The 27,070-nt window shown below is 47.2% G+C and overlaps 1 protein-coding gene across 4 annotated transcripts; it reads left to right on the forward strand.

Annotated features, from left to right (window-relative positions):
• Nucleotides 1-431: 431 nt before the first annotated feature.
• On the forward strand, nt 432-26,030 carry atrn (attractin). Of its 4 annotated transcripts, none has more exons than XM_089003619.1 (29): nt 432-813; nt 2,188-2,271; nt 3,307-3,420; nt 3,500-3,628; nt 5,499-5,695; nt 7,227-7,398; nt 7,513-7,603; nt 7,672-7,921; nt 8,913-9,096; nt 9,165-9,319; nt 9,846-9,930; nt 11,240-11,460; nt 11,568-11,689; nt 12,225-12,363; nt 12,881-13,062; nt 13,163-13,382; nt 14,390-14,575; nt 15,325-15,573; nt 15,956-16,093; nt 16,185-16,278; nt 17,099-17,151; nt 17,546-17,640; nt 17,718-17,796; nt 17,872-18,029; nt 19,018-19,079; nt 20,584-20,662; nt 22,670-22,777; nt 25,080-25,254; nt 25,326-26,030. In XM_089003619.1, the coding sequence occupies exons 1-29, from the start codon at nt 572-574 to the stop codon at nt 25,448-25,450; spliced, it is 4,188 nt and encodes a 1,395-aa protein (XP_088859745.1). In that variant the 5' UTR covers nt 432-571; the 3' UTR covers nt 25,451-26,030. The 4 variants fall into 4 exon arrangements, with proteins under 4 accessions (XP_088859745.1, XP_088859747.1, XP_088859746.1 ...); XM_089003621.1 differs by having other exon boundaries at nt 25,140-25,254; XM_089003620.1 differs by having other exon boundaries at nt 15,328-15,573.
• Nucleotides 26,031-27,070: the final 1,040 nt, after the last annotated feature.

Raw genomic sequence — 27,070 nt, forward strand, 5'->3', positions numbered from 1 at the left:
GTGGTATAATGACGGCTTTGTAATTTCTTGGAAGGTGTCAATTTGCAATATTAGGTTTTGGATGATTCCAAATGATGGTACATGATTTTCTTGCGAATTGTCTGACGTCAAAGCAAAGTGACAATTTGCATTGCTGTTCTTGCAAAATTGCAATCGCTGAATGGAGGCAGCGTTGAAAATGGCCTTTTTTGTCATGGTTTTGTTCGTAAAACGGAGCCTGTCGCGAGTCGCTCGGAAGTCGCTCAGGTGATGGTCCCTGGCCCCTCCCACTTGCTAACTCCGCCCTCCCACCTCCCTCACTTCCAACTTCCGCCGCCGTGACGTCACTTCCCGGCGTCAAGACGCGGCTCGATGCGGCGAGACGGCCCCTCGCAAACCGTCCCGACATGTAACGCGGAGCCCGCGATGGAAAGCTGAACCCGGCCCGGTCACCTCCGCGTTCCCGTTCCCTTTCCCGTTCCCGTTCCGCTGACCCTAGTCGGGGGTGGTGGTGGGGAGCCTTCGAACGGCGGCCGCCCGCCAAGCTAGCGGAGCGTCCGGGGGCTCGAGCGGCCATCTTTTAACCAGGCAAATGTCGGGGACGACGCGACTCGGGCGGCGGGCCCGCTCGCCGGTCGGCCCCGGAGGCCGGAGCCTGGCCGCCGGGCTGCTTGCGGCGCTGGTGGCGGCGTCGGGGCTCCGCGGCGGCTCGGCGGCGGACAAGGAGTGCGACAAGCCGTGCGTGAACGGCGAGTGCGACGCGGCGACGGGCGGCTGCGCGTGTTCCCCCGGCTGGGTCGGGGACCTGTGCCAGCACTGCGGGGGACGATTCAGGTACGAGACCGGCGCCGGTTGACGCGCGGCTTCGACCCGCTGCGGCCCGCTGCCCGTCGACGCGCCCGAGAGATTTCGGCGCGGTTCGTCTTTTACCTGAGCAACATGGCGGCTCCTTCGGAACACCTGAATCACGTCACCGTCACGTTTGCTGCATTCTCGTCGTAGTTATTGATTTAAAAAACAACAACAAACAAACACGACACGACTCTCGTAAGGTTAAAAACACAGCTTGGTTCCCGATCAGAGCTATCCAAGTAAATCTATGTATTTGTATTTATTTATCCTCATTGTAACTTTGATTTGCGATGGGCAAAGAAAATGGCTTCCTATCTGTTTCGACCCTAATGAGGAATAAGCGGTACGGAAAAATGGATGGATGATTTTTGGTTGAATTGCACAAATTAGACAAAAAAGCAGTGGTTCTTAACCTTGTTGAAGGCACCGAACCCCAGCAGTTTCATATGTGCATTGACACAACCCCTTTGAGTGCAAAATTAAATTGGATTTTTTTCCCCTCCAAATTCAAGACATAGATCCGTTTTTATTGCTAACCAAAAGAGCCATGCGTGAACGTTACCTTGTTTTAAGAAACAAAACCAACACAATGCAATGCATAAACTCACAACAAATGACATGTATCTGCAAATCGGTGTGACTTCTGCCGTTGCCTTTTGAGAGAGCAGTTCAGATATGTGCGGCTTCACCGTGGCAAGGGGAAACTCATCATTCCTTCTTATTTCAACGCGATAAACACTTGAAGGCAAAACTGAGTGCCTCCAAAAGATAGGCTGCCAAATGGAAAACAAAGTCATGTCGTTTATTTAATACATTGTCAAATAGAGGCTTTGAAAGGGGAGTCAAAGAAGCTATTTTCATCAAACTCTTCACAAAATGGCCGTGGTGGGGTGAGGTTTCATTTGGATCGTTCTTACAACAGACTTGTTAGACCACATCGGCTTAGTTATGCTGATGAGGTGATGCCAGAGCAAATGGGGCAATCGGGCCAGTCGTATCCCCCAAAATCAGGCAGGACAATAGGAGTAATCCGTGTAGCTTCAGGGAATAGTCCTCTGCTCCCCCCAACCTGAGAGCGGGAACCCATCATAGCAAAGTCTGGCACCGCCACCTTTGGACAGTAGGGATATAAATATAGAGCCAGAACTACCATTAAGACTTTAGTTTGCTTACGAAGTTTCTTGGAGAAGAAGCGAAACGCCCGACCGACACCTTGAAAGAAGTACAGATGACGGCTGAAGAAACCTTCTCATCCGTGCTCTGAAATATGTTTTTTTTTTTCTTCTTGTGGACCGAGGATGAAAAATGTGTGTCCATAAATTGTTTCCCAGTAAGACTTGGATCTTTTGGTTCCAGGTTGACGGCGCCTTCCGGCTTCTTATCGGACGGACCCGGGAACTACAAATACAAGACCAAGTGCACTTGGCTCATTGAAGGACGGTGAGTGTGGCTGTGTCGGTGCAATCACAAAAACACAACAATAATAATAATCATCATCATCATCATCATAATGATAACCACAACACCCCAAATGAGAAAGTCACTGTTAATTTTGCTCCTTTTATTCATCTCAACACCAAAAAAGGCCGTTTCATATTTGGAATCATGAAAGCCATTTGAACTGGCATGTTTAGATTATGTATTTCAAAACAAATGTAATGTCCGTCCGTCCGTGATGTTACTTTGAGAGTCTAATAATTGACAGAGGTAAACCGCAGCTGCTGTTGAAGTGTTTTTGCCAATGGGAAGTCAGTTAATCATCAACCTGTAGCGCTTTTAAAATACAACAACACACGACTGACACATTTTTAAACTCTTGGCTACTTTATTTTGAGTGAAAGAGTTGATGTCATTGTCCTGCTAGCTATTTTTTTTTTGCCAGTGAGCTCATAAAAATGACAACAAACGACAAATTGTCGTATGTTTCCAAAGTTTGTCTTTATAAGACCAACAATCCATTTATTTAGCAGAAAGCTAACAAAGTTTTCCATCGAGCTAAAGGGAAGCTGCCTCCGTTTCTCAGGGAGCTAACGAAAAGCCTCATGGAAAAAGTAACCTACTGTTTGAATAAACTATCACGTCATATGCTAACGTATATCCGTAAACATCGCCTGGCAGTTAGATAGCGGGCAGCTAGCATACCTCTCTGGGGGATTTAGCAGAAAGCTAACAAAGTTTTGCATCGAGCTAAAGGAAAGTTGCCTCTGTTTCTCTGGAGCTAATGAAAACCCTAATGGAAAAAGTAACCTACTGTTTGAATAAACTATCATGTCATATGCTAACAGGAAGCTAGGATACACCAGACAGGAAGCTAGGTTTGAGCTAATATTTCCCGTGGAGTCATTTTCTGGGAAGTTAGCATACTCGTCAAGGAAAGTAACGCGACATACGCTGGCAGGGAGCTAATGGTAAGCTAACACATTCCTCCACGCTACCAGCTGGATGCTAACATTGGCCCTGCGTGTTCTTTTTCAGTCCGAATTCTGTCCTTCGCTTACGATTTGAACATTTTGCCACCGAGTGCAGCTGGGATCACCTTTACGTCTATGATGGCGACTCCATCTACGCCCCCCTCCTGGCCGCTTTCAGGTACCACCGCACCGACCGCTATGGCTAGCCGGCAACCCAATCCGGGTTTCTCGCATGAATCGCTTTTCTTTGTTTTTAGCGGTCTGATCATTCCCGAGCGTTACGGCAACGAGACGGTTCCCGAGGTGGCGTCGCAGTCTGGCTTCGCCTTGTTGCATTTCTTTAGCGACGCCGCTTATAACCTGACCGGATTCAACATCTCGTACAGGTGAGAAACTCCAGGACGCTTTGGGGTTAGTTTATTGTCATCCTTTCACAATTGCATTCAAATATTTATACAAATATATACGGCAACGTCCGAGTTACAACCGGCGCGAGTAACGACCACCCGTACTTGCAACCACGACCGCCAGACCCTTTTTTTTTTCCTACTCCTGGCACGCGAGCACCTGATAACGCGTACTACAATTTTGGCCAGCCACATGTCACCCGCTCGAACAGCAATCTCCTGCTTGGCTACACTCAATACGGTCGTTATACAGTGCAGATACCGTCTGGGCAACGTCTCCTGTAGTACTGTACACTGCTTTTTTCCTTTGGCGTCCGCCTGAGTCCAAACGTGTGTGTCGGGCGACCTATTCTGGTGATTTTTCAACAGCGCACATGCGTGGGAAGCCGTGCGTACTTGGGTCAGTAGTACGCGTGTGCGCCAACACTAAAAGGTAAGTATGAAATTCATAAACTGTACAGTAAACACGTTGGTGCATATTACACATACAGGTATACAGTAATAAAAATCGATAATACGAAATATAATGCTAAAAATGAGTCTAAAAGTCATAAGATTTATAAATGAACTGTCAACAGTTTGGGATATAATAGTATTCAATAGAAAATGTTGCTTAAAAACAACTGATTGACATTGCACACTCTCCTGTCATAAACCTCGCGATTTTGACTTACGACCGTTTGACTTAGGACCGTTTTGTCGAACGGAACCCGGTCGTAACTCGGATGTTACCTGTATAGACATTAAAAAAAATGACGCCATCTTCTGCTGAATGGAACCGATGAACATTGAGGCCAAAAAAGGTCCTTCAAGTGTTAAAGTTGTGTGTGACACGCACACACACACACACACACACACACACACACACACACACACACACACACACTGTTAATCATCCACCTGAAGGAAGGCACACTGTTTGTTTTTATGCTGGAGGTCAAATTCGACTTTTGTTTTGAGCACATAAATCCTCCCAATTCGCTCTGTGGGTTTGTGTGTGTGTGTGTGTGTGTGTGTGTGTGTGTGTGTGTGTGTGTGTGTGTGTGTGTGTGTTTGCCGCGTGTTCCACTCTTTAATTGAAAATATAATGTAGAGCGCATTCCCGAATTTGTTTGGGTTTTGTTTTTTTTTTCATTCTTGAGTGCCGATAAAGTGCTGGCTGTGGCCTCTGGCAGTGTTTATTGCCTTTCACAAGGGGGTAGCATTTGTCTTTTGTCCATGTTAGCGCTTTGATCCAGCTTCAGCTGTTGTTACAATGCTAAATAAACCGATATGGATGGATGGATTTATACAGCTCCCCACATTTCAAGCTCAGATAACTCCAGACCCATTTCAATTAGGAATTAACTGTAGTCAGACCTCTGGCGATGTTTTTTTTTTTTCCACAACGGGGCAGCATTTCCCTCTTTTCCATGTTAGCGCTTTGTTCCAGCTTTAGCTGTTGTTAAAGCGCGATATCAACCACGATGTTCAGTATGTATCGCATTGCATTTTGGACACGCGCCCCCATTTCAAGCTCATATAACTCTAGACTAGTATGAGTTACGAATTAACTTTTTTTTTCTGATGAAAGAAGAGAGAGTCTAAGGTTCTTAACGCTGTATTGAATGTTGATGTAGTCCTAAAAGTCAGTCTTGCGTGGGTCCTGCAATTGGAGTGACAATGACAAGAACCCTGGCACTGGACTGGACACATTTTTGCACATGGTCTGGCAGTGAAGGAGTTAAAGAGCAATCCTGTGATTCCACAAGAGCAGATGTGAGCGTCGATAATTCATCGGGCGCCCTGCGATGTTTTATTTGGAGTTTGCTTTCCAGCAACGTGTGCTTCTGCCCCCCCACGCTCGCAGTGTGAACACATGTCCCAACAACTGCTCGGGTCATGGCGAGTGCCGGCCGGCCGACGGCGCCGAGGCGCCGCGATGCCAGTGCCGAGACGGCTGGAAAGGCGACGCCTGCGACGTGCCCTACTGCCCCGACGACTGCGGCTTCCCCGAGCGAGGTCGCTGCCGGGAGAAGACGTGCGACTGCTTGCGGGGTTGGCAAGGTGAGCCTGAAAAAAAAAAATGGCTGCCGCGTACGCAACGGCCCAAGAGACTTGGGATACAAATAGAACATGCTTGGAAAATAACATTAAGAAGAACTTCAACCACACGATGGTTCCAAAATGCAGTGATACCTCTGCTTACGAACTTAATTGCTTCCCAGAAAGTGGGTGTAAGGCCAAAAGTTTGTCTGCTAAACATTAATTTCCCATAGGAAACCATTAAAAATGAGAATAATCCGTTCCCAGGTCCCTATAAAACATCATTTTTGATTAAATAAGCTTTAAAACTACACAAAATAGACCTCATTTTAGGTATAATAAATGTGCTATTGTATTGTAATGAAAGAAATGAACTGTACTGTATAATCAAGTGGTTTTGCTGACCTTTGTGATGGTCGTTGATGAAGTTGCCTCTTGATGATATCCGAATGAAGGAGCCGTACTTTCTCGGCGATTATACCCTCACTCACAGTGTCCCCCGCTAGCTGATTTTTGTTAATCCATATCAACAGAAGTTTTTCAACCTCTTCTATTGCCTGAGACCGTTGCTTAGACAACACGGAAACACCCTTAGCCAATGGTCCACTTAGCATACTGGTACTGGGACGCTAAGTCACACAAACGCACACCTCCTTGGTGTTTCTTGATGATCTGCTCGACAGTCATTTTGTTTTGTGTTCTTTGCGGCTTAACACTAGCCTGTGGCGGGGTCCTTTTTCGGTCCCATACTAGCAAAGGTACTCCACTCGATAACAAACCACGTCCGCACTCAAAGAAAACTAGTCCCCCAGCCACCGTGGCGCTGTTTGACCGTGTGGTTTGGTGTTCATTCGCCGAAAACTAGTTTGTTAGCCGAGACTATATGCTCATGAATGTAATGTTTGTCAGGCGAAAAGTTGGTGAACTAAAGTGTTCGTAAGCCGAGGTATCACTGTAATCAGGAATGGGGTCAAAACAGGAACCGTAACCGTAAAAAAAAATCACCACAACCAACATTTAATAATAATAATGGTGAAGATATCATGATAATACATTTTATTTATGACTGCCTTTCAAGTCACGAAAGGACAAATTACAATCAAGAAGACCACGGCTTAAATTATAAATAATAAAAAAAAGACTTGAATTTAAAGTCCAGGACGATTGGAATGAAAGAAAAACAGGAAGTAGCAACCCATGTCTAAAAAACATACTGTAGCAGCGATTTAAAAAAAAATGCACGTTGAACCAACACCATTCACAAAGTTTCAAAATCAAAATGCCCAAACACGAACACAAGTAAAATGAGTTTTGAATGAAATGTATTATGATAAAAATGCGCGGCGACAACCAGGGCTTCAGACCAGACCAGAAAAGGTCCAAATTGTGGCTCGGTGTTCACCTAACGCAGCGAAACAAAGTCCTGTCAAGTTAATGGCAACGCCAACAGGAAGTAGAAAACTTCCTGCAAAAATAAAAGATGCGGGAAGCTCCGACCTAGCTAAACGGACCCTAAAATGCCGTTGTTCTTTTCTTCTCTTTTGGTCGGCAGGACCCGGCTGCTCCGCGTCCGTCCCGGCCCGCTCGGCTTTCTGGAGGCGGGAAGCCTTCTTCTCGGAAGCGGGCCTGGCCAGGGCCTCGCACAAGGCGGTGGTGGAGCGGGGCGTCATGTGGGTCATCGGGGGATACGTCTTCAACGCCTCCGACTATCACATGGTCAAAGCGTGAGTCGCCGTCCGTCCTCGTCGCCTTTGGGAATCGTGGCCGGCCGTGAAAAGGGGAAGGTGGCCTTTTCATCGCTTGTTTGTTTGGTCTGTTTTCCTCGCCGTCCGTCGCAGGTTTAATTTAAGCAGCGAGACGTGGCTGACGCTGGACCCGTCCGTCAACACTGTCCCGCCTCGATACGGACACTCGGTGGCGCTTCACCAGGTAAATATCAAATTTATTATCATTGTTATGATTATTATTATGATTATTATTATTGTTCCATTCCACAGGGCAAAGTGTACATGTACGGCGGCAAGATGGATTCCACGGGCAACGTGTCCAGTCAGCTTTGGGTCTTCCACGTCCAGAACCAGACCTGGGTTCTCCTGAGCCCACGCGTCAAGGAGCAGTACGCCGTGGTGGGGCATTCGGCCCACGTGGTCCCCCCCTCGGGGGACGGGGACGGCCCCGTCATGCTGGTCCTCTTTGGACACTGTCCTCTCTACGGATACATGAACCTGGTGCAGGAGTACAACATCCGTAAGTAAGACGAGCCCGACCCTTTGACGTATTTGGCGCCTCCAAACTTCTGTCACGCTCATCTTGGAACTCGGCGTACGATGCATAGCGTTTTGGAAAGTCATCATGGGATCTTACTTAAGTCATTCGCTGACAGACCATGTGCAAAAATGTGTCCCCACCATGTAGCAAAAACGTGTGTGTGTGTGTGCGTGTCTGTTACTTCCGGGCTCCAAAAACATTTGTCCTCAAAGTACATTTTTATGAGTTTCGTAAATATATTTTTTTCATGTTTGAAGTTGGGTTCCCACGGGGCAAATCCTTCACACACTTGGTCCCCACGATTTGGCCAAAACATGGATTTGTGTGTGTGTGTGTTGAGTGAACGCTGCCGCTAGTCACCCGCAGAAAAACTTAACCTGTGACTGTCCTTGAGAGTTTTGAAAGGTGAAATGGAATATGATTCCACTCCAGTACTAGGGTTTTGTCATGGTAACTCAAATTCCAAGACCCACAGACCAGTGAGTTTTAGGACTACATAAATATTCCATACAGCGTAAGAAACCGTAGACGCTCTTCTTTCAAGGATAATTCCTAAGTTACGTGGGTCTGGAGTTATCTGAGCTTGAAATGGCGGCGGCTGTCCAAAATACAATGCAATACATCCATATTGGTTGATGTAGCGCTTTAACAACAGCTGAAGCTGTACCAAAGCGCTAACATGGACAAAAGGCAAATGCTGCCCCCTTGTGGAAGTAAAAAAAAAACTTCCACTCCGGCCAGAGGTCTGACCGGAGCTTGATCCGCACCCTCCCGCAAGAAAAACCAAAACCGAGACTGGCGCTCCACATGCGCCTCATTCACTGCCTTTCGCAAATGGAATGATGGTGTTGCATTTTGTCCAGCCGCCCTCACTTGAAGCTCATATAACCGCGGACCCATATCATTTAGGAGGCAACCCTTGAATTCAGCGAACGGGTGAAAAGATGTGCTGTGCGCTGTCCCACGGCAGGGCTCAACCAGTGGAGCGTGGTGCCCACCGACGGCGCCCTGATTCAGGGGGGCTACGGCCACAGCAGCGCGTTTGACGACGCCACCCGGGCCATCTACACGCACGGCGGCTACAAGGCCTTCAACGCTAACAAATGCGGCCTGGCCGGGGACCTCTACCGGCTGGACGTGGACACCAGGAAGTGGTGAGTGCGCCGACTCGGACACACGCCCTTTGCCCCTTTGCCCTTAACGCCGCCCGTTTCCGCGGCAGGACCATTTTGAAGGACAGCGGTTCCTTCCGCTACCTTCACACGGCGGTGATCGTGAGCGGCACCATGTTGCTTTTTGGCGGCAACACCCACAACGACACCTCCATGAGTCACGGCGCCAAGTGCTTCTCCGCCGACTTGATGGCCTACAACTTGGGTGGGTACAATAAATATGTATTATTATGGGGATTATATATTTATTAGCTAGCTAGCTAGCCTTCTATCTATTTGAGTTACCTACGGGTACCTACTGGCGCGTGCGGCTGCTGCCGCTCACCCACAGAAAAACATATCCCGTGACTGTAAAGTGACCTTGAGAGTTTTGAAAGGTTTTATGATGATGATTATTAATCAGCTTGTATTATTTATCATGTTATTTGTGGTTTTATTTTTCTGATTTTTATTGTTCTTTTAATTGTAAAGCGTTGGTGGGTGTTTTGAAAGGCGCTTGTAAATGAAACGTATTTCTTTTTCTTTGGTTGCAAAATCGGAAATCACTCCCGATTGCGACCAATCGCGTTGCTGCTTTGCCTGACGTTGCGCCAATGACGTCATCGAAGTCACCTCGCTTGCGGATTTTTGACACCGGGGGGCGCCGTTCACCTTTGCGCCGCCTCTTGACAATTTATGACGATGAAATCATCGAAACTTGTCCTCTTACTTCTTCTTCTTCTTCTTTCCAGCGTGCGACGAGTGGACGGCGCTCCCGCGGCCCGACCTTTTCCACGACCTCAACCGCTTCGGGCACTCGGCGGTCGCCAGTGACGGGTGAATTTCAAATGCGCGCATCTTAATTAAACGAATGTTGGAAGCGGGCACATAATGCACTGCCGCAAATGTCTTTTTGTTTTTCTGTACGTGGATTATTTACATTGGGAGATTTGCCGCCTCGGACGGGCGGCAAATCTGTGCCGAGGTTTTCCGGGTGAACGACTTCAAAGGCGCTGGCGTGAAACGTCAAACCGGCTTGAAAGTGCATCGCGGTTTCCTCGAAAAATCCAAAGAATGAAATCAAAAACAACTGCGGTGATTACCTCACTTTACGAACTTTTCTTTCGCCTTCTGAACAAATTACATTTGCTTCATGTGTTTTTTACACGTCCACTAATTGTAATCATTTTTTAAAGTAAAACAAAATAGTTCCTCGGCCCATATTTTTTGTATGCACCATTTTAAACCAATCAATGTGATCCTTTTTTTAAATTTTTTTCAAAATTCACGCGGTTATTAAATTGAGTTGGAAAAGCGCTCCTCGTCCTTGCCGGTGGACGTCTGGCCTCATTTGGCGCCATCTGGCTTTTCACCGGCACATTTTGCAGCGGCATCAACGGCGAGTGATTAGACGCAAAAATGACCTTGGGTCGCCACCACCGGTCGGGCGCTAATTAGCTGAGAGCCGATCTTGACAAAATGAGCAGTCGAAAGACCTTTAGAATAAAAAAAAAGACACATTTGTATCATGAGTCACATGACGCGTGATTGAGGATGTAAAAAGAGTTGAAGTCTTATTGGCCTTAGGAACTTTCAAGCCGATACAGTGACACCTCAACTTACGAACTGAATTGGTTCCCACAAAGTTGCTCTTCCAAACGCTTATTTCCCATAAAAAAAAAAACTAATCTGTTCCCCGGTCCCCATAAAACATCATTTTCGTTAGCTAGCAAAGACTATATGCTCGCGAATTTCATGTTCGAGAGGCAAAAAGTTGGTGAGCTAAAGCGTTGGTAAGCTGAGCTATCGGTGTATAGCCTTTCATCGACATTTGGTTCATCATAATTAATTACGTGATTGCATAAATTGTTTATTGATTGAAAATGAGCAAATACTTTTCCCCGGAATAAATGAAAATCATGTATTTCTAATTTTTTTCCATGTATTAGTATTATTTTTACAATTTGTATTTGGCGTTTTCATCAGCAAAATAACACATCTTACCTACCATATATGTAAATGCCATTCAAACGTATTATTCGTTCATGATAATACTGAAGTGTTTGTAATATTTGCAGCAATGCATCAATGACTTTTTCCATAGATATTTCTTCTTCTTCTTATTTTTATTTTAAACTGCTGGCAGGGTGATGTACGTGCTGGGCGGATTCAACAGTCTTCTCCTGAGCGACGTTTTGGCCTACACGCCCGCCAGCTGCTCGGCCTTCGCCAGCGCGGCGTCGTGCGCTCAGGCCTCCGCGGGCCTTCACTGCCTGTGGAACAGCAGCCGGGCTTCGTGCGCGCCGTACGAGGGGAACGGCAACCGGGAGCGGCGGCAGATGCCACTTTCCTGCAACACCAGATCGTGTAGGTGGCGCCGCCGAGCCTGCGTCGTCACCCGACGGCGTGCAATCTTCCATCCCGTCGAACAAGCTGCGGTTGTTTTTTTTTTTTTTGACACGCTGGCCGCCCAGATGCCGACAACGAGCGTTGCGACCAGTACACGGATTGTTACAGCTGCACGGCTAACACCAACGGCTGCCGGTGGTGCTCCGTCCAGTGCGTCTCGCTCGGAAGCAACTGCACCGCCGCTTCGGTAACGACCGCAACGCACGCGCCACCCTCATGCACAGATAGAGGTTTTTTTTTTTCATTTGAACAATGTGCAAAAATGTATTCACTCCATTGCCAAGGTTTTTGTCATTTTCTCTCAAATTGCAGGACGACATCAACATTCAATTCATCGTTAGAAACCTTAGACTGTCTTCTTTCATCACAAAAAAAGAGTTCATAATAATAATAGTAATACATTACATTTTAAGCGCCTTTCAAAGCTCTCAAGTACAATTCACAGTCACAATAATGCTAATTCCAAAGTTATATGGGTCTGGAGTTATGTACGCTTGAAATGGGGGCGGATGTACAAAATACAATAGATATTGATTGATGTAGCCTTGCGCGTTTAGATGAACGTACTTGAGAGTTTTGAAAGGCGCTTAGAAATGAAACGTATATAGCGCTTTAACAACAGTCGAAGCTGCAACAAAGCGCTAACGTGGACAATAGACAAATGCCGCCCCCTTTTGGAAGGGAAAAACATTGTCAGAGGTCTTCATGGCATTTTTCTCCAGGGTCCCGTGCTGGACGTTGACGGCTGCCCCAAAGATACGCCGTCCTACGTTTGCAACAAGAAGACCAGTTGCAAGAGCTGCGCCTTGGACCAGAACTGCCAGTGGGAACCGCGCAACCAGGAGTGCATCTCGCTACCTGGTAATCGCGGACCCCCACTGCCCCCCCATTTTTGTTTGCACTTTGGTTCGGTTAGATGGCAAGCCTCCATATTTGAATTGCCGTTTACCCAAGAGTTCCCACATCATAACAATGCCTGCTCCAACATAAGTTTTAGCTTAAGCACCTGAATTGGAGCTAGAGACAATTGGAAGAATAACAAAGTGGCGCTAACCTCGGCACTGGCCCGTAACTGGCGCTAGTTAGCATCAATGCGGTAGCAAATAGCCAAAGGCGGACATCGGTGAACCGAAATGCGTCCGGAATCTGGAATGACACTCATGATGCTAACTATGCTAGTAGAAATGAAAGGAAAAACGACAGCTACTCACTAGCCTAACAACATATAGTCGATTTATGGGCGTATGTTGGCATTAGCGTAGAGCTAAGACTTTTATGGCCGCTAATTTTTGTGAGCAAGCGCTCAAGTTCAGTTTGGGCTGCGCTTCTTGTTGGAAAAACGACTTTGGTGCACGTGTAATTGGCGTCCGTGTTTCAGACAACGTGTGCGGCGACGGCTGGCACCTGGTGGGCAACTGGTGCCTGAAGTTTCTGACCGCCAAGGACTCTTACGACAACGCCAAGCTGGCATGCCGCAGCCACGGCGCCGTCCTCTCCTCCCTCACCGCCCAGAAGAAGGTCGACTTTGTCCTCAAGGAGCTGCAGATCATGAGCGCGGCGGTAAGGCCTGCGCAAAGACACAAAGAGTCATTCATTCTTCGGCACCGTCCCAAACTACGGGAATAGCCGTGAAAGGGCCCTTATTTTTTGTTTGCTGCAGTCCAAAGCGTCGGTGACTCCCTGGGTGGGCCTGCGCAAGATCAACGTGTCGTACTGGTGCTGGGAGGACATGTCGCCGTTCACCAACACGTCGCTGCAGTGGCTGCCCGGCGAGCCCAGCGACGCCGGCTTCTGCGGCTACCTGGCCGAGGCCGCCTCCAGCGGACTCAAGGCGCAGACCTGCATCAACCCCGTCAACGGCAGTCTGTGCGAGCGACCCGGTAACGCCCGCCGTAGCCGTAGCCGCCGGCTCACTCTGCTTCATTCATTTTCATGCACTTGTTTGCATTGGATAGAAATTCTTTTTTATTCTTCACCAAAAAAAAAAAAATCCATAATTTTTATTGTTAATTAAATATCAATACTTGTTAATTGTGTGTAATTATATTTAACAATTATGTATATTTTATTAACAATAAAATAATTACAATTTGATAGCTAACCATAAAAAAAATCATTTTTTTTATTGTTACTTAAATATAAATGTTAATTGTTAATTAATTATATTTAAAAATCAATAATTATTTCTATTTAATTACACAAAAATTAACACTAATTTTTGATTGTTAACAATAAAAAATTAACGCTTATCTTTATTGTTAATTAAATATTAATAATTGTTAATTGTGTTTATATTAAACAATAAACAATTATTTATATTTAATTAATGTCAAAATGATGAACACTCTTGAAATGACCACTAAGCGCTAACTTTGAAAGGTGCTTATAAATGAAATAAATCTATTATTATTATTAATAATAATGAGCGAGTGTGAGCGCACGTTCGTAGGTGCTGACGGCGCCGTTTGACTCATTGCTGGTCGACGAGGCGATTGCTTCTCACAATAATTCACTCGTCGGATTTAAAATGAGTCCTTCGAACGGGTCGCGCGGGTGCTAGCTTGCGCGGATTTGCCGCACCTGTCGACCGCATAGGCTAAATGACTCGCGACGACGACCGTACTTTGCTGAATTTTACCTTCCGGTCGGTTCCTTTCGCTCGGATAAAGAATCTTGAGCGGATTTTTTTTTTTTTTTTGTCATTGAATTCTTTAGCGGCGCTAATTTTGTAGCTCGCATAGCTAACTAGCGCCAAGTAACATCGGCATGTGTGTAAGCAATGGTTTATCCCGGATGGCATTTAAAAGAGTGAATTTCCCACCTTTCCGGCGCTAACCGTGTCGCCGCGTTGTTTTTTTTTTTTTTTTTTTTTTTTTTTCTTTCGCAGCCAACCACAGCGCCAAACAATGTCGGACGCCGTGCGCCACGCGCGCCACCTGCAGCGAGTGCACCGGCGGCAGCTCGGAGTGTATGTGGTGCGGCAACATGAAGCAGTGCGTGGACTCCAACGCCTACGTGGCCTCCTTCCCCTTCGGCCAATGCATGGAGTGGTACACCATGAGCACGTGTCCACGTAAGAATTCAAATTCAATTCAAAGTCGGCTTTCTTGTGCGATGTGCTCAGATGCAAGACATACGGCGTGCAAGGCACTTGGAATGACACCCGACCGACTTTGCAGTTGTCTGGGTTTTACAGCAAATCGCTTCCGAAACAAAAAATCCATGATTTTTTTTTTTTTATGCCTCAGTTTACAACCGAAAATGGGTTCTCTATTTAACTGAGCGCGCCTGAATGCACCATTCTCCTCCCTTCCGCTCCCTTATATGTGCGTCACTTCCTGGTGCGACATATCATTGAGATCACCACATTCAAATTGTTTTTTTTATTTTACTATGAAGCTTTGCTTAGCGCTTTGTTACAACTTCAGCTATTGTTTAAGCTCTATATCAAGTAAATCAATGTGTTGTATTTTGTACAGCCGCCCCCATTTCAAGCTCATATAACTCCAGTCCCGTATCACTTAGGAATTCACTCTTTTTTGCTGATTAAAGAAGAAAGTCTAAGGGTTCTTACACTGAATTGATTGTTTATGTAGTCGTAAAAGTCAACATTGTGCGGGTCCTGCAATTTGAATGACAATGACAAAAACCCTGGCACCGGAGTGATCAAAATTTTGCACCTTTTTTTTCTGCCGTTGCTAGGTAACTGTCTTAGTATTTTTTTGCGGACCCTTTCCGAGCAGCATGAAAAGAAATGTTTTGGCTCTCGTTTCCGGGAACTTTTCCGTCGACGTGTACCAAGAAGTTCCCTTTTTGCGCCAGCAGCGGAAAACTGTCGGGGCTACCGCACGTGCGGCCAGTGCCTGGAGCAGCCGGGTTGCGGCTGGTGCGCCGACGCCAGCAACACGGGCAAGGGCCAGTGCACGGAGGGCTCGTACCGGGGACCCTTCCAGAGCTCCGTGCCGGCGCCCTCCACCCTGCCGGGCCCGCCCGCCCACCCGCCGCCCGCCCTCAACGCCAGCATGTGCCCCGGCGAGGCCTTCTACGACTGGTCCTTCATCCACTGCCCAGGTGGGACCAAGCGCAATGGCTCAAAGGGAGAGAGGGCTATGGCTTGACTGAAAGGAGCTCCTCCTCCGATTGCAACATAGTTCCTGTTTGGATCGGATTAGCCTTTATTACTCTCGCGGTGGAGAAATGGACATTTCACAGCAGCAAAGTGATGAAAGGAGTGAAAGTAGAGAAACAAAATACAGGAGCTGCTGGAAAGGCAGCCGCTCGCGCGGCGCCATCTTGAGGTCAAAACAATATGATATTTATAATATCTTTGCATTGTTCAATCACAAAAAAATGAAAAATGATGATATTGATTGTCATGGGAATCGTTTCGGTTTTCGGCCAAATGGCTTTCCGGCACGGATGGATGACGACTGTACTTTATCGCCCCCGTTAGCGTGTCAGTGCAACGGGCACAGCCGCTGCGTCAACCAGAGCGTGTGCGAAAGATGCGAAGACCTGACCGCCGGACGCCACTGCGAGAACTGCATGTCGGGATTCTACGGAGACCCCACCAACGGCGGCGGCTGCCAGCGTCAGTACCAAAACAAATGGCAAATCGGAAACCGACGTTAACATTTGCCCAAGATCATTGATCGCACACTTTTTTTTTTTTTTGACTACAGCGTGTAAATGCAACGGTCACGCCAGCATCTGCAACACCAACAATGGCAAATGTTTCTGCACTACCAAGGGTATCAAAGGAGACCGTTGCCACTTGTGAGTAGAACCGGCGCACAAATATCAACATATCTCCCCCCAAACCCATATTGTCTTTGTTTTTGTCTGCCATTTAATAATAATAATAATAATACATTTGATTTATAAGCGCCTTTCAAAACTCTCAAGGTCACTTTACAGTCACAGGATAAGTTTTTTTTGTGGGTGAGCAGCGGCAGCCACACGTGCCGGCCTTCACTCAACCCGCTAGTAACACAAGCTAGCTAATAGATAGCTAACAGATAGAGCTAGATAGCTAATGGATATAGTGAGATAGGGCAAGATCTGGGTCCTGCAATTGGAGTGAAAATGACAAAAACCCTGGCACTGCAGTGCACACACGTTTGCATTTTGTCTGGCAGTTAATATCCACCACAATCCGTTCAATGAGACTTTTAAAAAGTCTCACTTGCTTATGTGCCATCTGGCCAAACCTTTTTGTTCCGTCTCCCGTGAAGCTTTTCTCCCCGAGTTTGATTTTTCATCGGAATCGCAGTCCCGCGCGTTGAGTCCGTCGAGCCGTCGTTCTTTCCACTCAAGGCCCCGTGCCAATCCGCCCGCCGTTTGTTCGCGACGTCCTGCCTTGTCATTTAATAAGCGCCATCAAAAGGACGCCGGACGCCATTTTACAGCCCGGCTTGACTTTTGTCGACCGCGCGGCGGTGGCGGCGTGTCGGCCATGACGCATTGGCTTCGTTAACGCCTGTGGATGGATTGTGATGACTTTGGCGCACGTTAACGCTCATCTTGCACGCCTGATCTTTGTTGTCCCTTCTTCATCTTGATCTCGTTGTTCATCCGATTTTCTCGTGCGTTCAAGGTGCGAGCTGGAAAACCGTTACCAAGGCAACCCGCTAAAAGGCACCTGCTACTGTAAGTACCGTTCTGAGCTGTCAATCACTCATTTTGGGAGTCAATTTCCATGACGTTGGCATTATTTCACACGCCCCATTGTATTTTGTGCAGCCGCCACCATTTCAAGCTCAGATAACTCCAGACCCGTATCACTTAGGAATTAACTTTTTTTTTTTCATGACGAGAGAAGAAAGTCTAAGGTTTCTTCCACAGAGTTGAATGTTTATTGAAGTAGTCCTAAAAGTCAATATTCTGCGGGTCCGTCCCAGAATTTGAGTGAAAGTGACCAAAACCCTGGCACATTTTGGCATATCATCTGGCAGTCAATGAGTTAAGGAATGGACAAAACTAATGTTGACATGTATTGAAAGTGTCTTTTTTTTTTTTCTTTCTCCTCGCCCCTTCCTACAAGACACCCTGCTGATCGACTACCAGTTCACCTTCAGCCTGTCTCAGGAGGACGACCGCCATTACACGGCCATCAACTTTGTGGCCACGCCGGAGGAAGTGAGTGGTCGCCCGCCATGTCCGCCCGCACGCACGCACGCTTTGGCGGCGCGTCATCCATCCTTTGATCTCTTTAGCCCAACCGCGACTTGGACATGTTCATCAACGCGTCCAAGAACTTCAACTTGAACATCACCTGGGCCGCCAGTTTCACGGGTAAGCTCCGGACGGATGGCTTTTGGATAGGAAGTGGTGGCGCCCGTCGCTCATCCGGCCACTTTGATTGGTCAGCGGGTACCCAGAGCGGCGAGGAGATTCCCATCGTGTCGCGAGGCGGCATCAAGGAGTTCAAGGACAGTTTCTCCAACGAGAACTTTGACTTCCGCAACGGCCCCAACATCACCTTCTTCGTCTACGTCAGCAACTTCACTTGGCCCATCAAGATCCAGGTCAGACTCCCAGCGGCAATTCGCTATTACGGCTAGCTCGCAAAGTCCACGCCGCCAGCCATTAATTGAGCTCGCTAGTTCCATCGCTAGCTAGCGCTTGCGTGTTTTTCACAACTACCATTTTTACTCCTTTCATTTTCTCATTTTATTTATAAAATTAAACGAGTAAAAATGTACATTTCTCCACTGCGAGACTAATAAAGGCATATCCAAACCAAAATGGTAGTTGTAAAACAAAAATACAATAAAACGAGAAGGAAAACCCAATCCAGAAATGAAAAAAGAGGAATAAAAATGTGACCGAAACAACAAATGAAAAATGTCAAGATGGAAGCAAAGTAGCCGATGAACACATAAGATGATGACAAAAATAATAACACTTTAAAACTTTCCCTGCCTCTGCATTTATTATTAATTAATATTCGACATAAAAGCAATAAAACAAGCGTTTAAAAAAAGCCATAAGCATTGGTCTCGCTGCTCGTCCCTACTATTTGGTCCCGTTAGCGTGGAAACTTGCCACCACGCTAGATTTTTTTCCCGCCGCGGCTCCGTTTGTAGCTTTAGCGTTCCAACGTCCGCCCCGAGCGCATGAATGGGATTCTTGTCCACTTGAGGTGCGCGTGCGGTGCGGTCCGGTCCGGTCCGGCGTCAATATGCCTCTTCACTCGTTGCCTCGCCGGAAGCGCTTTTGCGTGCGTTCAGCTAGCGTCGCTCGGGCCGAGCGTTCTTTGGAGGATCACATTGAGAAGACGGGAATGGCCGCGCGCGCGCTCGCTAACCTCCTCCGCCACTCTCAAAAACCCACCCAGGCGGGTAAGCTAACCTTGAGCGTCACACTTTGGCTCTCCGCTAGCTGGTCAAATATTAGCTTAGCTACGTTTTGGCGACGTCGACGTAACCGGGAGCCTCATTTTGGGACCTGAAAAAATGTCGGGGATACATTTTGTTTTGCGGATGTGCTGACGCCATTTTGTTTGATCCACAGATCGCCTTTTCGCAGCACAGTAACTTCATGGACCTGGTTCAGTTCTTTGTCACCTTCTTCAGGTTAGCATACGACACGCGTGTGTGTAAGGCGGCGGCGGCGGCTGGGGGGGTATGTGCTGAAGGCTCTCTTCGGGAAGCGCCTTAAGATGAAAGATTGAGAGGGGTCGGGAAAAGCCACAAACGTCCGCTTTGCGGAAAGGTTTTGAATGTTGGACGCGGCGTGTGGAGTCCATCTTCGGGGACCCAATTGGGGTTTGAACGCTGACGCGCGGCAATTAGCTGCCAGGTGTCGTCTGGGCTGCTCCCGCGGCGTTGACTCCTTCAAACTTGATCCTGCGGTGAGGTCTGATGTTCCGGAAAATTTCCCGTTCCTTTTTTTCCCTGTGAGAGGGAAAGTTATGGTGGCGCACTGCGGCTGCCATTAAAAAAATGGAGGGGGGGGGGGGGGGGGGGGGGGGGTGAAAAAAGAAAATACGTTCACTTGCTTCTGGGCGATTCGGGGGCTGTGAGTATATTTTTAGCCGTCGCGCTAAGGGACCTACCTCACTGTCGCTCATTTGCACACCTTGCCACTTACACACCAATGCACACAAACGCAATTCTTTAACACGCTCCACTTAACTGTATATACACACACACACACACACACACACACACACACACACACACAGTAAAGTCTCGTTATATCGATATTCTTTACCTAGCTAGGTCTCTAGCTAGCTAAGTAGCTAGGTATCTAGCTAGGTCTCTAGCTATCTCGCTATTTATCTAGCTAGGTATCAAGCTATCCAGCTATGTATCAAGCTATCTAGCTACGTATCTAGTTAAGTATGAATCTATCTAGCTATCGATCTATTTGGTTATTTATTTATTCTGTGATTTATTTGTCCATGTATTTATTTATTTGGTTCTTTGTATATTTCTTTATTGCATCCAATTTCTTTGCCGCTGGTTGAAGTGGTCGAAGAGGAAATGGGCAAAAAGGCGTGACGCTCACCCGGTGAGCTTGTCATAACCAAAGCGGAATTTATTTGCGCAGTAAAGTCGATATGAGGGATCATCAAAACGCAAATGTCCCAAGTGGCGGCCTTACACACGTCGTGGGCCCGCACGTGCGCGTCGTCTTTGGGGGATTTCGGTTAAGTGCAAAACGCTGTTTGGATTTTTCTTTCTTCTTTGTTTTTGTGCCCAATGTTTCACACGTTTGTCTGCCCGACAACAAGTGACATCATCGCCGTCTGTGGGTATGAACTTGTGAATGTGGTGCGCGTGAAAAAAGAAGTGTATTTGGTTGTTGTCGTTACTCATGAGGATTTGAAAGATCCATTTTTTTATCGTCATGCTTTCATTTCTTTTTCTCAAACGGTTTTTGCCTGACGTGCATTTAGCTAGTTCATGTCATTTTAGCAAATTGAACGTCACCAACTCGATTTATTTTAATTTAATGACGAGATGAAATCGTTCGTAGCGCCGCTCACCAAATTTCCATCAATTAAAATGCCAAACCTTATTTGATTTGATTGTTTTTTGTCGTCACTGACGCCACTTCCTGTTGTGTGCATAGCTGCTTCCTGTCTCTGCTGCTGGTGGCCGCCGTGGTTTGGAAGATCAAGCAGAGCTGCTGGGCGTCGCGGAGACGAGAGGTTTGTACGCTAGGACGCTAGCCGCCGCTACCACCGCTGTTAGCGCCATTGATTTTTTTCAACATGAAAGAAAGTGTGAATCTGTTTTGGAAACAATTTCGGCCTTCAAGGACGGATTTTAAAAAAAAAATGTCAACATTTTCCAGCTGGCTAGCTAGCTAGCTAGCTAGCATGCGAGACAAATGTCCCTTTGGTCGCCTCGCTTTTTTGGGAAAAACTTCAAAGACAATTTTGGTTTCTCACAATCTCAGGTCCATTTTCAAAAAAACATCGGACCCTTGACCTGACAAACAGGTTTTTGTGACACCCCCGCCAACCTCACGCATGTCTTAGTTGCATTTTTGTGACCTATTTTCTTGACATTTTCCTCAATTCCAAAATCAAACCATTTTTTTCACCCCAGTTTGCTCGTCCACCAACCAACGAACGTCATTCCATCTCCATCGTTTTGGGTGCAACTTGATGCGTTTTGGTCGACGTCCAAGGCAATTTCAGTCTTTGCTTTTGTCAACAAAACACTCGTCCGACGCCAGTTTTATCGGCCGTGCGCGCCATTGTGGTGGCAGTCTTTGTCCACCTGTTTTTTTTTTTTTTTGTTGTTGTTGTCTTTCCCTGCCGTAAATAATGTTGTTTCTATTTTGGAGTGTTTTATTTTCAAGAGGGCTCGGCCGCTCGCCATCCAGCAACACGCTGCGAGTCGTGAACTCAATTTGTTTGCGCGCTGCGCGGGTTGCCTGCCGGGGGGCTTGCGGGGCTTGGGGGGGGGGCTTTCACCGGTCCTCTCTGGCCCAGGAAATGATCACCGTCGTCGGCGGCACAATGAAAACATTTCATATCAGATTTTTTTTAAAGCTCTCCATCAAACTAATAAAAGTACACAAGTACAACCAAAACAAGGGCGCGGAAAATCCGACTGGACCCTCCGCACCCTGCCCACCACCTTTTCCAGCGACTGTACTCAGGCAGGCGCTTCCAATCCAAATCCAGCAGTGTCTTAATTCCCCCGTCGGTCACCATGAACTCTGTCAACGGTAACCCCAATAGAAGCGTTGAGTGCCTTTTTGCAATTTTTTGACGATGATACGAGTGCAGCGTGTTCTAGCGGAGACAAATTCCTCGTGTGTTCTGCATACTTGGCCAATAAAGAGGGTCCTGATTCTAATTCTGACATTGAAAAAAAAAATTCCCTTGCTAGCTGATTGCTAACACATCATGGAAAATGCCTTTGACAGGCTAACCGTTAGCATCGATTAAATAGATTAGATTAAATCTGATTAAGTCATTCACTGCCATTATTCAATTAGAAATGTGATAAAATTAGATTACCTGACATTAAATTAGATTAGATAAAATTTGATTAAAATAGATTAAATTACATTAGTTTTGATTAACCCATTCACTGCCATTATAAAATTAGAATTTCAATTAGATTAGGTTAAATAAATGAAATTAGATTACATTTTGAGTTTAAATCTGATGAACTCATTCATGCCATTCCCAAATTTATTTGGGAATTGAAAAATATGACGTGGGGCGCTAGTCCCGAATTTGTTTGGGTTTTGTTTTTTCCCGCGGGGGTGCCGGTAAAGCGCCGGCCAGACTTTTTCCTTTCCACAAGGGGGCATCATTTGCCCGTTGTCCATGATAGCGCTTTGTTTCAGCTTCAACTGTTGTTAAAGCGCTATATAAACCAATTTGTATTGTATTGTATTTTGTACAGCCGCCCTCATTCAAGATCAGATAACTCCAGACCCATATCATTTAGGAATTAACCCTGTTTTGTTTCTGACTGTCAGAAAGTGTTTGATTTGAAAAGTGGGAACTTTAAAAACCGCATTCATGCTGTGTTTTTTTTGTTGTTGTTTGTTTGTTTGTTGAGGGGGTCAATGAGGTAGATGCAAAAACAAAAGAAAACGGTTATTGACCTGTTGCATTTTTGAATTTGGCTGATGGTTGACGTTAGCGGCGGCTAACCGTCATTCATACCCTGCTCCTGTGTCGCCACAGCAACTGCTGAGGGAGATGCAGCAGATGGCCAGCCGCCCTTTCGCCACCATCAACGTCGCCTTGGAGACGGACGAGGAGCCGCCCGATCTGATTGGCGGAAACGTCAAGGTGGGCCTTTCAACTTTTGCTTGCCGTCGCCGACAAATCAAAAGTGGAAACTGTCGACGCGAGCTCATCCGAGGGAGGCGGCGTGAAAACAAACAACTCGGGGGGAATGTGGTTTTTTTTTGTTTGTTTGTGCCGCGTGCTATTTCTCTTTCGAGCTACGTGAAAAAACGTGACCTGCCAAAACTGGATCGAGGTCTCGGTGATGATTAAACCCACAAAAACTCTCGACGAATCTCTGATCCCCCAAAAAAAACAATTCTCTAGAAGGCCCCTCCAGCAAAAAATAACAAGGCGCCATTTTGACTCTGCCGGATCCAAAATGAGTGGACAAAATTATTCTGCTTGTGGAGCAACGTGAAAGTTGCTTGTCAATCATTCAAGTTGCCATTTTGTCTCCATGGCAACCGACACAATTTGCGCCCGCTCGGAAATCATTTGTGGACCCGCAAAAAAGTCACAACAGGAAAAGCCATTTTGCTTTTGTGCTTTTTTTTTTTTTTTGTCACTCGGTCGCTTCGGTGGGTGTTGCTTGGAAGCCCTGCAAATGTACCGACCCGTTGCTGATCTTATCACGTCATGTCCGCTTATCAGCGTCAAGGCGTGCTTGTTTTGTGCGTTTAACAAGTGGAAACGGCCGCTAGCAGCCTGCGCGTTGGCTCTTCTTCCTAGCTGAGATCCAATTTAGATCCTCCGCTTTGCTCAGCCTTATTTCTCCCCCCGCACGTCCGCCCGTTCGTCTGTCCGTCCGTCCGTCCTATCGGATTGAGCCTTTTGGATTTTCGGCGCCGCTCGTTTATCAGGCCGCCGCGGTGGCGTTTGAAAGGCGCCGCGCCGTCCCGCCGGCGTACGTTCATTAAAAGTTGTTGGTGGCCTTTAAACGGCGGTCCAAAAAGTGGCGGCGGAAAGCTTCCGGAGCAGACGCCGCCGCCGCGGTTTGATCATTCAATTGCCAATTGCCGTTTGAATTGCAACCAAGCGGCCGGCTAGCGTTGCCGTTTGGATGCTTACCATGAGCCAAATGCGTTAACATTGAAACAAATAAAACTAGCTAAGAGGCTAAAATCTCATTTGCATGGAACAATCAATTGGCGTACGTCAACACGAACTCAATGACATTGACGAAGCAATTTGACAATCAACCAATAATGGACAATTGATGGTGTCCACACAAGGTCATCTTTTCATCCCTTGTTTTGGTTAGCCTACGTTGCTAAAAGATTCCAATGAAGAATTTGAATGGCTTTAAACAAGCAATCTTTTCTTTTGTTGACTTAAGCTGACTTAAAGCGCGCTGACAAACGGAAGCAACGTGGATCCGCGGCGGCGCCGCCGTTCCCGAAGCTCATTTTGGAGCGGCGGGCGATGAAAGAGGCGCCGCGGGGGCAGGCTAATAACTGGAGCTTAATTGAAGTCGGCTGCGCCGGAAAGATAATAAGTCGGCTTGCTGCCGGTTGTCGCGGCGGCGGCCAACCGGATCGGTGCGAGGCAAAGGTGACCAATTGACAGTGTTGAGATGCGCCGCCGAATCAAAGGCTTGGTTGCCGGAGGCCATTTGCAAGGAAAGCCGACAAATATCCACTTTGTGACTGACTGACTGACTGACTTACCTCTCACTTTTTAATGACTTTAATCACTTGTTTATTACTTATCACCTTTTAGTACTCAGCTATTGCATACTTATTACTTGCTTATTGACTACTTCTGTGTAAGCTCTCAGTCGTACAGGAGTGGTCCATCCATCGATGAGAAGGTTTCTTCAGCCGTCATCTGTACAATTTTGAAGGTTTGCGACGTTTGGCCTCCTATCCAAGAGGCTTCGTCAGCAAACTAAAGTCTGACCGGTCGTATGGGCCCTATTTATATACCCCTAATGTCCAGCCATGGCGGCGCCGGACGCAGCTATGATAGGTCCCTACTCTCAGGTTGGGGGGAGCAGAGGACCACTCCCTGCGGCCCCACTGATCGTTCCTACATTCCTGACTAACGACTGGCCCGTTTCCCCCACTCCCACCGCGATCACCTCATCAGCATTACGAATGTTGCCTAAGCAGGCTATTGTTGACTACTTACCTTACTTCTTATTGACTTAGTATTATTACTTGCCGTACCTATGATTTACTTGTTACTTCCATATTCCTTGGCTATGACTTAGCGTGTGACTTGTTCCCTCCTTACGTCCGTCCGTCCGTCCGTCCGTCTCTCCTCCCCCGCCTGAGAAAAACCGCCGACTCATTTCTGAGTCTGTCGGTCACGAACGAGCGAGCCTGACGACGTGTTCTTTTGGGCTGTTGCGCGGCTGCAGGTGAAGCCAAGGGCGAAGCGGCGTAGGGCAAAGACAACTTTTGTTGCTGTTTGTCTCCAGTGCGCGGCCAAGCCCGTCGTCCTGGAGCCGTGTTTGGGGAACAAAGCGGCCGTCCTTTCCGTTTTCGTGCGTCTCCCGCCAGGCGGCGGAGGAATCCCCCCGCCGGGGCAGTCGGGTAACCAACGCGCCGACGCTCGCCGACGGCTTCGGCCGTGCCGCCGCTCACCTTTTGCGGTCTGGGTTCAGGTCTGGCCGTGGCCAGCGCCCTGGTGGACGTCTCGCAGCAGATGTCGCTGGGCTTCAAGGACAAGTCGGGAGGCCTTCGCGGCCGCAAGCAGCAGTCCGGCGCTCAGCCGTCCACGTGCATTTGACCTCCCGACCCGCCGCCGGTCTCGACCCCACTTTCCTGCCGCTACAAGAGACGTTTGGATCGTCCTATTTGAGACCGCTTGGTGTCCCCATCCCTCCAGTAGCATCCCCGAGGACTCCCTCCACCTCCTTGATAAGCTTCCTGGACTTTGTTGTGTTTCCGATTGGAGATGTCCGCGGGGACGGACGGACGGACGGACGCTTTGCTGCCTCACGGATTGATTGGACGCGCTCCCAGATGGTCCTCCTCCAAAGGTAACCGTGGCGATTGACCAGCTACGATTGCTAGCTGCGCGCGTCCCGTGTTTTTCATGGCGCTGGCCGGTCGGGGCTACGACGACTCGGGCCGTTTGGCCCCGTTGACAAAACGGTCGCATCGGATTCGGCAAATTGGTGCCACGTGAAAATACGGCACATTTGCTCATCTGCCATGGCAGCCGACTTCCGGCCTTGCTCGGCCGTTCCATCTTTGCTGCTTGTTATGATGATAAATAATCGCAATCAGCACTTTTCTTGTTTGTTTGTTTTCATCCGCCTGCTTCAAGTGGCAAAAAATTCTAAACACTAAATGTGAATGATGAACTTTTTTTGGAAGCAAGTTCTCTTGATTGCCGTCGTTGCGAGTTTTCCGGTTAGCGCCTTTGTACGTCGCTAGCTAGCTAGCTCGCTAGCTTGGCTTGTTCCCGCCACTTTACTCGCTGAGTTGGATCACGTTGCTTGTTTCAAATTGTTTAAAAAAAAAGTTGTTTTCAATTGAACATTTGACATACATCAAATGTTGATTTTTTTTTTTTTTTAGCTAGTTCCCAAGTGTCCAGTCTTTGGCCAGTTTTTCTTCTTGTTGTTAGAGCGCATTTATTTCTTTAAAAGTCTAAAGGTTTTTTCTTCTTCTTACAGCCAGTCCAAATGTGATATTTGTACGAGGTCCCTTTACGCTTGAATCATACGAGATTTTGCGTTAGCCTGTCTGCCCTCGACCGATTTCTTTGTCTTTTTTCCGTTTTCCCTCGTTTACATGAAAAGGATTTTTTTTTTTTCAGATTGTTTACATCTGAGTTGTTTTTTTTCCCCCCATCGAACAAACGCTCAGCGTTAGCATTTAGCGCTAATGTCCTTTTAGCTAGCCCTTTGTCGCCAACCCGCATGGGCGCAAACGCTTCATTTTGCCAGTTTTCTTTTTTCCTCGTAAAGCGCGAGCACGCCGCGTCGGGAAAAATGGCGCCGTTTTGGCCAGTCGTCCGTGTACAAGAACGACTTCGCCAATTGCAATCGTCTTTTGGACATTTTGCGCAAACGACACTGGCTGTATGATTTTCGTTATTATTTAATTTTAATGTAATTTAAGTGCGCATTTGAACATTGGCGACGCGACGCACTGATCGGAGCCGTCGAACAACGTCGCCACCTTCTGGTTGGTCATCATCTTTGCGGCTTTTGTACATAACGGGAAAAAAGTCTTGTGAATGACATTTGAGTTGAATGCTTTTAAAAACCGCAAGAGTAACGGACGCTCCATGAAAAAAAGGCCAATAAGGTGGATGGAAGGTGGTCGCATCTTGTTGTAAATAGACGGCGAGCGAGCTCAACTCAGTCCCGCTGCTTTGCTTTCATTTGTCCACGTG

The sequence above is a fragment of the Hippocampus bargibanti genome, linkage group LG09 (assembly GCF_051943395.1).
Source record: "Hippocampus bargibanti isolate YZ-2025 linkage group LG09, ASM5194339v1, whole genome shotgun sequence".
Taxonomy (NCBI): Eukaryota; Metazoa; Chordata; class Actinopteri; order Syngnathiformes; family Syngnathidae; genus Hippocampus; species Hippocampus bargibanti.

Coding starts and splice junctions, on each gene's coding strand:
- atrn (XM_089003619.1), top strand. CDS start 572: ATGTCGGGGACGACGCGACTCGGGCGGCGGGCCCGCTCGCCGGTCGGC. Junction 17,641..17,717: donor TTGTGGCCACGCCGGAGGAA/GTGAGTGGTCGC, acceptor TGATCTCTTTAG/CCCAACCGCGACTTGGACAT. Junction 25,255..25,325: donor CCCCCCGCCGGGGCAGTCGG/GTAACCAACGCG, acceptor GTCTGGGTTCAG/GTCTGGCCGTGGCCAGCGCC.